The 11,530-nt window shown below is 47.0% G+C and overlaps 2 protein-coding genes across 3 annotated transcripts; both read left to right on the top strand.

Moving 5' to 3' along the window:
- The first annotated feature begins 505 nt into the window (after positions 1-505).
- On the top strand, positions 506-4,259 carry LOC123398359 (probable LRR receptor-like serine/threonine-protein kinase At3g47570). 2 transcript variants are annotated; one of them, XM_045092838.1, is made up of 3 exons: positions 737-825; positions 2,622-3,451; positions 3,586-4,259. In XM_045092838.1, coding segments are annotated over exons 1-3 (1,209 nt in total). In that variant the 5' UTR covers positions 737-823; the 3' UTR covers positions 3,963-4,259. The 2 variants fall into 2 exon arrangements, with proteins under 2 accessions (XP_044948772.1, XP_044948773.1); XM_045092837.1 differs by having other exon boundaries at positions 506-3,451.
- A 4,248-nt stretch (positions 4,260-8,507) lies between these two features.
- On the top strand, positions 8,508-10,928 carry LOC123452235 (pentatricopeptide repeat-containing protein At5g19020, mitochondrial). The gene has a single exon (XM_045128850.1). The coding sequence runs from the start codon at positions 8,734-8,736 to the stop codon at positions 10,708-10,710; it is 1,977 nt and encodes a 658-aa protein (XP_044984785.1). The 5' UTR covers positions 8,508-8,733; the 3' UTR covers positions 10,711-10,928.
- Positions 10,929-11,530: the final 602 nt, after the last annotated feature.

Here is an 11,530-nt window from a genome sequence, read left to right as displayed (position 1 = left end):
AAATGACACTCTTTACATGTTCCCGTAGTGCGCGTCTCTGTCGCCAACATCTTGTGCGATGTGGACGACCACTCGAGTCTCCGAGGTGTTGACGAGAGCACATCAAGACAACGCACGTCGTCGGTCAAGGCTAGCTGCCGCCCGCACAGCAAACCCTGTTCACACTTTCCCCTTGTCCACGGTGGCCGGCCGTACGTACGTACGTATAGAGCTGCACCACAGACAACCAGAATAAGTTCACCTCAGGTCAATTCTTGCACACCATGAATGGTCTCCCAATCCTGCATTTCCATGGGCCACAAGTTCAATCAGCTGCATAGTCGGCATGTGTTTCCTGGAACATGCAAGCGCTTGACTGACTTTGAAATATTGTCCGGTTGCCTTGCCGTGCCGTGTCGTGCGCGCCATGACTGCAAGGTCATGGCGCCCGTGATGGAATCATGGAAGCACGGGTCTACAAATACACCTCTACACTCCCAGTCCATGCACACCCACTCCACACAGGTAAACTGCCCATCCGCACCCACCTCAATGGCTTGTCCAGGATCGTCTACCCCCATTCCCATCATCTTCATACTCGTGCTACTCTCGGTCCTCTCACCATCTTCCCCCAGTCCGGCCAGCAGCTCCGGCGGCGACACCGACCTCGCCGCGCTGCTGGCTTTCAAAGCCCAGCTCGCCGACCCTCTCCACATCCTCGCCGGCAACTGGACCGCCGGCACGTCTTTTTGCTACTGGGTCGGCGTCTCGTGCAGCCGGCGCAGGCAACGGGTCACCGCCCTGTCATTGTCGGGCATGCCACTCGCTGGATCCGTGACAAATCATGTCGGTAACCTCTCTTTCCTCTCCGTCCTCAACCTCACGAACACCAATCTCACTGGCTCCATTCCACCCGAACTTGGTAGGCTACATCGTCTTAAGTATCTTCGCCTCAGTGGAAACAGCTTGTCCAACACCATACCTGCTACCCTGGGAAACCTAACGAGGCTGGAGTTCCTTGGTCTAGATTTGAACCAACTCTCTGGCCAGATCCCTCCTGAATTGCTACTACATATGCATGATCTTAGGAAAATTAATTTGTTTGGAAATGACTTGAGTGGCCAAATATCTCCGGATTTGTTCAACAACACGCCTTCATTGACATACATCAATTTTGGAAATAACAGCATGTCAGGTCCTATACCACACACCATTGCGTCCCTGTCCACGCTTCAGGTCTTGAACCTACAGGTCAATCAACTCTCCGGCCTAGTGCCACAAGCCATGTACAACATGTCTAGGTTACAAGTTCTTGGGCTTGCAGGAAACAGTAACCTATCTGGAACATTTCCGACCAACCAAAGTTTTAGCCTCCCAATGTTACAATTCTTTTCACTATTTCGTAACAATTTTACCGGTCGGTTTCCCTCGGGGCTTGCATCATGCCAGTACCTAAAAGTACTTTCTTTGAGTAGAAATTATTTTGTGGACGTCGTGCCAACATGGTTAGCCAAATTATCAAAGCTTGAAGCGCTTTCCTTGGGTTTTAATAACCTCATAGGATCAATTCCAGCTACTCTAGGCAATCTCACCAGTCTTGCTGCACTAGAACTATCTAATGGCAACTTGGAAGGGGAAATTCCACGAGAATTGGGTCTTATGCAGAAACTGTCATATTTGCATCTTGGATACAACCAACTCAAAGGAAACATTCCAGCCTCCCTCGGAAATTTGTCTGAATTGTCATATCTAAATTTGGGAACTAATCAATTGTCCGGCCAAGGACCAAGAACACTTGAATATAATGCAGATTTGAACGTCCTTGATTTGTCGAATAACAATTTAGAGGGTAATTTAGACTTCTTGTTAGATCTTTCCAAGTGCATACAACTCCAAGGCATTGATGTACAAGAAAATTCTTTCGCCGGTGTCCTTCCTAACCTTGTGGGAAATGTCACTTCACGTTTAGCCATTTTCTCCGCGGGTTATAATAAGTTAATAGGCGGCCTTCCGATAGCAATTTCGAACATAAGCAGTCTTGAAGTGATAGATCTTTCAAACAACCTATTCACTGAGCCAATTCCAGAGTCCATTTCTATGTTAGAAAACCTGTTGTACCTTGATCTCTCCCACAATCACATGGTAGGGCCGATACCGACACAAATAGGTATGCTTGGTAGTGTTCAACATTTATTTCTCCAAGCAAACAAATTATCAGGCTGCATACCAAGCAACTTTGGTAACCTTAGTTGGTTAGAAAACATCAACTTGTCTAATAACCAACTAAGCTCAACAATACCCACAAGCTTTTTCCACCTGGATAAACTTATCAAATTGGATATTTCTCACAATTCCTTTGTTGGTGCACTACCAGCCGATATTTCTAGTCTAAGACAAACGTATCAAATGGACATCTCTTCAAACCTATTGACAGGAAGCATCCCAGGATCACTTGGACAACTTAATATGCTAACCTACCTAAATCTATCGCACAACTCATTGAAAAACTCAATTCCGGGTACATTAAAAAGACTAAAAAGCTTAGCATCATTAGACCTCTCATATAACAATCTCTCAGGTACCATTCCCGTGTTTCTTGCTAACTTTACCTATTTGACTATCTTAAACCTTTCATTCAACAGGCTAGAAGGCCAAATACCCGAGGGGGGTGTTTTCTCAAACCTCACGGTGCAATCTTTGATTGGGAATGCTGGCTTATGTGGTGCTCCACGCCTCCGATTCTCACCATGCCTTGGCAAATCCCCCTCAACTGCTATACACTTGCCACTATTTCTACTCCCAACACTCATATTGGTTGTGGTTGCCATGGCCATTTGTGTATACCTATGGTTCAAAAAGAAAATTAAGAAGGATGAGTACAATGCATCTCTAAATCCAAACAATGTCATAGGCCATCAGATAATCTCTTATCGTGAGCTCATTCATGCCACCAATAATTTTAGTGAACATAACATCCTCGGATCAGGAAGCTTTGGAAAAGTCTATAAGGGCTTATTGAGCAGCGGCCTGGTGGTCGCGATAAAAGTTCTTGACATGCAACTAGAGCAGGCCATCCAAAGTTTTGACATTGAGTGTCAAGTGCTTCGCGTGACGCGACACCGCAACTTGATAAAGATACTCAACACATGTTCCACACATGAGTTCAGAGCACTAGTGCTTGAGTACATGCCAAATGGCAGCTTAGAGACATTCCTACACTGCTCTCAAAGTACACTACACCGAGGATTCCTTGAGAGGCTGGGGATCATGCTCGATGTGTCGATGGCAATTGAGTATCTGCACCATGATCATTATGAGTTGATTTTGCACTGTGACGTGAAACCTAGCAATGTGTTGTTTGATGAGGAGATGACTGCACATGTGGCAGACTTTGGCATTGCAAGGTTGCTTCTGGACGACAACTCAATGATATCTGGGAGCATGCCTGGAACAGTTGGATACATGGCACCAGGTACTTCATTAGCTAAGCTAGCTCATGTTACCTTGCTCAACCAACTACACGAATCATCGATAATTATGGCTCCACCCAGAACAATAAGGTTGAGCAGCTACGTTTTAATTCCGTTTTATCTTTTCCTTGGGCAGAGTACGGAACACTTGGAAAAGCATCACGGAAGAGCGACGTGTTCAGTTATGGGATCATGCTCCTTGAAGTTTTCACCGGAAGGAGACCAACCGACGCTAAGTTTGGCGCACAACTAACCCTTAGACAATGGGTTCATCAAGCATTCCCAGTAGATCTTTTCCAGGTCGTCGATGGCCATCTACTGCAAGGCTCCTCTCTTTCGAACTGCAGCTTGGACAATGATTTTCTTGCGTCCGTGTTCGAGCTGGGTTTACTATGTTCTAGCGACTCGCCCGACCAAAGGATGACGATGCGCGACGTGGTCGTGGCGTTGAAGAAGATCAAAGCTGAGTTTGCTGGGCGGACAGACAAGACATCGTGTAGTGCAAGACGGTGATCGAGCTACCTAGTTTCTTGCCTCCTGTCTCATCTATAGATGTGCATGCATGTATTTGTTTTTCTCCTATTCTGATGTATTTCTTCTCCTTCTTGTTGTTGCTCGTCACACTAATCATGTCTACCTTAAGTAGACAACGAAGCCGAGAAAAATGTAGCCCTTCTCTGAGCATATGTATTTCTCTTTCATTTTTGCAGCTTGTCCTTGAGGACGAACGCTACAGAGTCGACCATTAACTGGTTTCTGTGTGTTCATGGCTTTTTATGAGAAAGGCTGGCTTGTGACGTAGGAGTAAAATTGGACGCAACAAATTTCTATCTATTTTGCACGGGACGAAATACTATTCCGAAAGAACAAAAAATTCTCTGTTTTTCTGGCACACATTTGAATTCTCCGAAGAGTGATGAGCTCAGCTAGCTGTTGCTCGCCCCGCATGCAGGGCACGGCGAGTGTACGTTTTCCCCATGCATTCAAGCGCTCGACGAGACAAATGAAACTTGGCAGCTGAACTTATAATTAGGAGGCAAGAAACTAACTTCGTGCTAGTCAAATGAAGATCAACCAATAACGTATTCTTTTGCGTTGCTGGAGCGACAATTGAGCTGATGATTGCAGTAAAACATAGTGAGGGGTGGTACTGGTGAGTCGATCATTACAGTCATCGTGCTCTTGCCGGCGGTCGCAAACATGAAGTATAGCCATTTTAGCAACATGTACAGTTCATACGCGGACCTACCGAATTAAAGTATCTATAATTGGACCTTCGTAACCGAATTCCGGCCTCATACCCGTCTCAAACATCCGGACTGACCGGCATCCCTCATATCCATCTTAAATATGAGGGCTTCCGGACATGCCGCTCACGCGCGGTCAGCACGCCGCGTAAGACGCGACCCCGCCTCGGACAATCTTTTCTCTTTTCTTTGGCTCTCTTTTTCTTCACCAATCATGTACAAGTGATCGGATATGTGTAAAATATTATATGAAAAGTGCAGTTGCGCGGACGAAAAAATATAAGGCACGGACTAGACACACCCGCGGGCGTATTGTGGGTCATATTTGTGAAGTCCGGTTATAGATGCTCTTACCATGAACTGGGAGAAACATGAACTGGCTGGCCCGATCATTTCATTTTTAGGCACACATATGAGGCTCTACTAGTCATTACAGTTTTCCCTTTTCTTGCAAAAAAAAGAAAGGGCAACATGACTTTATGTTATTTTATTATAACTGAATCAAAGATTTTCAGGTTGTAGAAAATGCCATGTGATAAGGAAATGGGAATTGATTAAAATCGGCCGACCGGGCCAAGGCTCTTGTCGCTTTCCACCGTGGGCTGAAACTGCTCGGAGCTGTGAACGACAACAGGGAGGGGTCGGCAAAGGTGCAGGGTGGAGCAGGCGAGTGGTCTTGCGAGCACCCCAGAGCGGTGTTGCGAGGCCGAGGGGAGGAGCTACGAGGTGCTAAAACCGACGGAGCTGGAAGCTTCTAGAAGCTGAAAGCTGCAACCAGCAGGGCACGCAACCACGCCGGCGACCACCGATGCTACAACCAACAGAGCTAGAAGCTCCTACTGGCGAAGACGAAAGCTACAACCGGCGAAACCCGAAGCTGCAACCGGCAGGCACGCGGCCACACCGACGATCATAGATGCTGCAATTGGCGGAGCAGGAACCTTGTACCGACAAAGCTGAAAGTTGCTACCCGATATAAATTGGAAGCTACAATCAACATGCACACATGACCATGCCGCACCATCAATGATGCAACTGGCGGAGCATGAAGTTTCTACCGGCGAATCGAAAAGCTGCGACCGAAAGATGCAGTCAGCAAGCACGCGAGGCCAGTGATGCTGCAAGCCTGTAACTAGGGATGTGCAATGCTGCGACGGCGACACAATATGCTACTGTACGAGCCAAAAGGATGATGCGAGAGATACTCGAGGCAATGGTTTGTAAAGAGGCCATCACTTTTGTTTTATCAATGCTCCAAAATGCATTTGAAAGTAATATTCTGAAGCATTGATTTTTTTTTTTGGTCAGTTGCTGTTGAAATTTTGCAAGCTATTAAAACTTTTGTCAACGCTTCACACACAAAAAAATGATTTATTTTCCATCTTCTTTTGATTTTACTGTTTATTGAGCTCACATAAGCTCTGGACCGAAACGGCCGTGTCCATGTAAATTACTCTGTTTATTTGAGTACGGAGCGAGGAGCCCGTCTGCTCCCGAGCTCACATCGTACATTGTAGTAATATTTTTCTTGACCGGATTTTCTTGTGTAGAGGCGAGCATTCAGGTAGTTTTTATCCTAAAAGCCCGTGTTGAAGTGTAGAAAATTATCTATCTCCGCCCCTTGTAATACATAGAGGTTACCACGTTAAAAGAAAAGGACAATAACCAATGGTTAAAGCACCAAATTTTAGGCTATGAAATTTATCATTTTTTCACAAGGAAGATAGTTTTTTGTTTTGATACATGCTATCCGTGTCGGTCGGCGGGTCTTTTTAAAAGACCAGCTAGGTTGCGAGCCCTCAGATCCGGTGTAATCTTGTGAGGTCGTGTTGCAAGTTTTTTATTTTTGCAACACATGTTTTGTTGTATTTTTATTTTTACAACAAAGGCTGTTTTACAATTTTTTTTTGCACGGAGGTTACACAATTTATTTTTATAACAAGGTTTTGTTTTGCATTTCTATTTTTTAGCAACATATGTGCTGTTATGGAAAGAATTTTTGCAATTTGCAATTTTTTACAACATAAAGTTGTAGCTGTAAAAGTTCTTTCCATCACGCACAGGACACGTGTCACACGGCGGAGGCGGCGGGCGCGTCATGCTGGATCAGCCGGTTGTTCCTAAGCTATTCCTTTTTCTTTGGAAACGCTTAAGTTGGGCGTGCTGGCCGAACGTTTCCCCGGTTGTCTTCCCGCGTGCGTGGTATTCATCCCTCTTCTTTATTTCAGAAAAGAAAAGGCATCGCTACTCATTTATAGCAACTACATCATTTTCCCATCGCCTCGCTGAGCACCTCCGGGCAGATCCGCGTTGTTCCTTCAAGCCGACGTGCCTCCCCTGTCGGATCTCGTCCATCGGCCGTCATGGAGTCGCTGGCCTTTCCTTCCCGTCAGCATTGGGGCGATCCCTTTTCCCGTTTCTCCTCCGATGAACAGGTCGCCGCCTCCCACGCCACCTTCTCAACAAATCCCCGCTCCGCCACATCGGATGCCACCGGTTTTGGAGACGAAAAGTTATGACATAGACGACGATCTTGCAACCGGCGATAAAAAAGCTTCAACCGGCGATCGAAAATGCTACAACCGGCATTGTCGAAAGCTTCAACCAGAGACGACGGGAATCGAGGGCCACCCACCACGCAACCGCGGAAGGTGCAACCGGTGATGAAGAAAAACTTCAACCAGCTAGAAAAAACTTCAACCGGCGATATAAAAAGCTTCAACCGGCGACAGCGAAACCATAGTTTAAAAGACCGAACCAGAAAGGTTGTCGGTTCAGGGTTTTTTCGGTCGGACCGCCGCTTCACCGGTTCGATTGTCGGTTTTTAAGCAAAAATATAATAAATGTTGAGTAATATATGTGCCAATATAGTGTGAAATAATGGCCAAATAAAATTATTTTCATGTAGTGAACAATAAAGTAGGATAGCCGAGTTGGTTATAAGACCGTGGGCAGGTCTCGCGTATTGCTCACACGACTTGAAATCGAATTCCTCTTCTTCCAATTTCTATTAAAATATTTTCCTTGTTTTTTCCGGTTTAGTTACTCGGTTTTCACTGGTTTTCTAGAAAACCGTCCGTTTCGATCGGGTTTCTATGGTGCGATTATAGAGCGGCCTTATTAGCTTAAAAATCCGATGAGGCTGTCGGTTCCGGTTTTTTCTGCTCCGACCGCCGGTCCGGTCTGGTTTTTAGGAGCGAAACACAAAAAGCTGCAATCGTTGACACAAAAGCTTCAACCATATGTTTAAAAAGCTTCAACCACAGACCGGCGAGAAAAAAATGTGCAATGGCGAGCCATTCATGCACACGATATTTTCTATGCACCAATGGAGTTGCGACGGATGCTGAAACCGGTGCCCCTGTCATTGGGAGGAGCGGACCAGTAGGCTCCGATGTTGCAACCGACAAGCAACACGGCGAGCAGTGACGATGAGTGGCGACAACAAGCAACGTCGAGCGATGACGACAGATCCCGAGAATGCTCCAAGCTCTTTGCCGCTTACGCGATTTTTGACCGAGGGGGGGGGGGGGTTCGGCGTTGCTCGTTGCAGCCTTCTCTTCCTCCTACGCGGCAGGAGGACGAAGCGAGGTGAAGCGATCCGACGGCTGATAGAGACAGAATCGTACGACGCGCGTGCGACCGGCCCAAATTTTGAGCCGGCGCACCGGCGCCTGTGCGCCCATCATCGCCCTTTTTCTTTTCACCTGACTTAATGTGTACATACAATGTTCAATTTAAGCATGTTTGATCTAAAAATAAATCAAACGGTGTAAATTATTTTTTGAGTACGAAGCGAGGAGCGCGTGCTCCCGAGCTTACATCGTACTGTACTACAGTACATACCGGGGAGATCTCGACGGTGACAATGGCAACGGCGCATCCTTCACCAAAGCGAGAGGCGACGAGACAAGGAAGGCGGTGAGGCGGACGGCGGCGGGGCCATCGGAATAGGCGGGAGGCGGCGACGGGAGGACCGCGGACTCTCGCCGAGGCAGAGATACAGCGGATCGGCACGAAGAAAAAGTGGAAAGCACATGCCCAGCGGCGGCGCCCCTCTTGCCGTCTTCCTCGTCTCGTCCCTCAAGTCCGGCGCGCGCCTCCGCCACGGCGAGCAGCTCCACGCGCTCGCCGCCAAGTCGGGCCTCCTCGCCTCCAACACATTCGTCCGCAACTCCTTCCTCGCCTTCTACGCCCGGCTGCCCTCCCCCCAGGCGCCAGCGCTCGCCCGCCACCTGTTCGACGAAATACCCCTGGCCCTCCGCGACCCCGCCGCCCACAACACCCTCCTCGCCTCCCTCGCCCGCGCAGGCCGGCTCGACCTCGCGCAAGGCATGCTCGCGGAGATGCCCCAGAGGGACACCGTCTCGTACACCACCGTCTTGACCGCCCTCGCGCGCGCCGGCCATGCGGAGGACGCCGTGGCGGTCTTCCGCGGCATGCTCGCTCAGGACGTCCCTCCCAACGAGGTGACTCTTGCGGGCGTGCTCACGGCATTGGCCCTGGAGAGGCCGCCGGTGCCGGTGGGTGTGGCGCATGGAGTCACCGTGCGACGTGGTCTCAACGGGTTTCTCATTGTGGCCACCAACTTGGTCCATGCTTATGCGGCAGCGTCACAGGTTTGTTTCGCCCGTGAGATCTTTGAGCAAATGCCACATAAGAACACAGTCACTTGGAACGCCATGCTTAATGGCTATCTGAAGGCAGGGATGCTTCCTATGGCTGCTGAGGTATTTGGGAGGATCCCGGAAAGGGATGCAGTCTCTTGGTTGACGATAATAGATGGGTATATCCGTGCAGATTGTACATCAGAAGCCCTGAGGGCATATGTTGCGATGATGGCTGAGGTGGACACGAGGGGCAATGCGGCGCTGCTTGTTGATTTGATAAAGGTGTGTGCTCGACATGCTGCGGTTTTAGAAGGGCAGCAACTGCACACAGTCATTCTGAAGGATGGTTTTGATGCCCATTCGTTTGTACAAGCGACCCTTATCCATTTCTATGGCTCTTGTGATCTTCTTGACATTGCCCGGATGCAATTCAAATTATCAGACAAGTCACACATTGCGTCTTGGAATGCTCTCATGTCTGGTCTACTACACAGGAACCTAATGCATGAAGCAAGGCAACTGTTTGATGACATGCCTGAGAGGGACACCATTTCATGGAGTACTTTGTTATCTGGGTATGTACAGAGTGGACATTCAAACAAGGCTTTGCAGTTATTCTACTTGATGCTGGATGCTGGTGTTGAACCGAACGACGTCACTTTGGCAAGTACTCTATCCGCAGTTGCTGATTCTGGCATGTTGGAGCAAGGCAGATTTATTCATGACTATATAATCAGCAATTCAATCCAACTTACAGACAACCTAAGTGCTGGACTGATTGATATGTATGCAAAGTGTGGTAGTGTCGCTGATGCAATTCAATTATTCAGTCATGTTAAGCATAAGTTATCTTCTGTGTCTCCTTGGAATGCTATCATCTGCAGTTTAGCCATCCATGGCCATGCACACACGTCGCTTGAACTGTTCTTAGAACTACAAAGAACCAATATTAAGCCCAACTCAGTCACATACATTGGTGTCTTAAATGCATGCTGTCATGCTGGGCTGGTAACCGAAGGGAGGCACCATTTTGAGTCCATGAGTAGAGAATATGGAATCCAACCAACAATTAAACACTATGGTTGCATGGTTGATCTTCTTGGTCGAGCTGGACACTTGGAAGAGGCAGAAAATCTTATCCAGATGATGCCTATGAGATCAGATGTGGTGATATGGGGCAGCATCCTTGCAGCCGCGAGGACACATGGAAATGTAGCCTTAGGAGAAAAGGCTGCGGAAGAATTGGCCAAGATTGATCCAAACCATGGAGCATCCAAAGTGGCCTTGTCTAATATCTTTGCTGAGGCTGCTCGTTGGAATAATGTGTCCTTAGTGAGGAAGGAACTCCAGGACGAGGACGAAAATATGGGGAGGTTTTCTGGAAGCAGTGGAGTTGTTCAGTAATAGGTTATTGCGTTTCCTGATTGAATTCTTCTTGTGTGAACTGCTCTTAAATTGGGCAATTATGATAGCAAGCAGCTTCTTTTGGGTGATTATACATTCTGTTTGCGGTACGTACAGTTATGATTCGTTGCTCTTGTAAACTAAAGAACTAAAATGACAGCAACTGAATATATGACAAAGCTGACAGGCAATACATTTCCAGAAAACTGTCATTTTCTTCTTGGGGCAGTTACACTACTCCTTCACATGTAAAACTTCTATTTAAGAATATCTATGAATGAACTTCAGAACAAAATATTTAATTGCATGTTACTTACCATGATGTCACATGTGCAAATCCTAAATACAATGTCTTGCTTCCTATCCTTTTGGACCAAATTGCCTGGCCGTTCTTGCTTTCAATTTCTGCACCGTGTTAAAACCGCATGGACTATTCAGGAAGAGGTTAGGATGCTATGAGAAATATCAGTCTTTCTTGGCACAATATATGCTTTACATAATTGCTTCAGATATAGGCCTTGTCAATTGTATCCGAGCAACGAGCATCATGGGTTTTGTGTTCAGATTCTATGCAGGCTGATTTAAGATTATCAACTTCAGTTTCGATTTGCTCTTCTCTGTAGAGGTTTTTCATGCTCGTTTTTTTTTTCCATTTACCGATCTAGAATTCATTTGATACATGGTTTGCATGTCAGGGCCAATTACCTCTGGTTTGGTAAAATAGTTAGCAAGTACTCCCTCTGTAAAGTTTTATAAGACGTTTTATAGGTTACTAAAGAAGTTTACAGAGGGAGTACTGATCATGATTCATGATAGGTGA

The sequence above is a fragment of the Hordeum vulgare genome, chromosome 5H, assembly GCF_904849725.1.
Source record: "Hordeum vulgare subsp. vulgare chromosome 5H, MorexV3_pseudomolecules_assembly, whole genome shotgun sequence".
In the NCBI taxonomy this organism is placed as follows: domain Eukaryota; kingdom Viridiplantae; phylum Streptophyta; class Magnoliopsida; order Poales; family Poaceae; genus Hordeum; species Hordeum vulgare.
The sequence above is the reverse complement of the archived record's forward strand: the minus strand, read 5'-3'. Positions and strand labels throughout refer to the sequence as shown.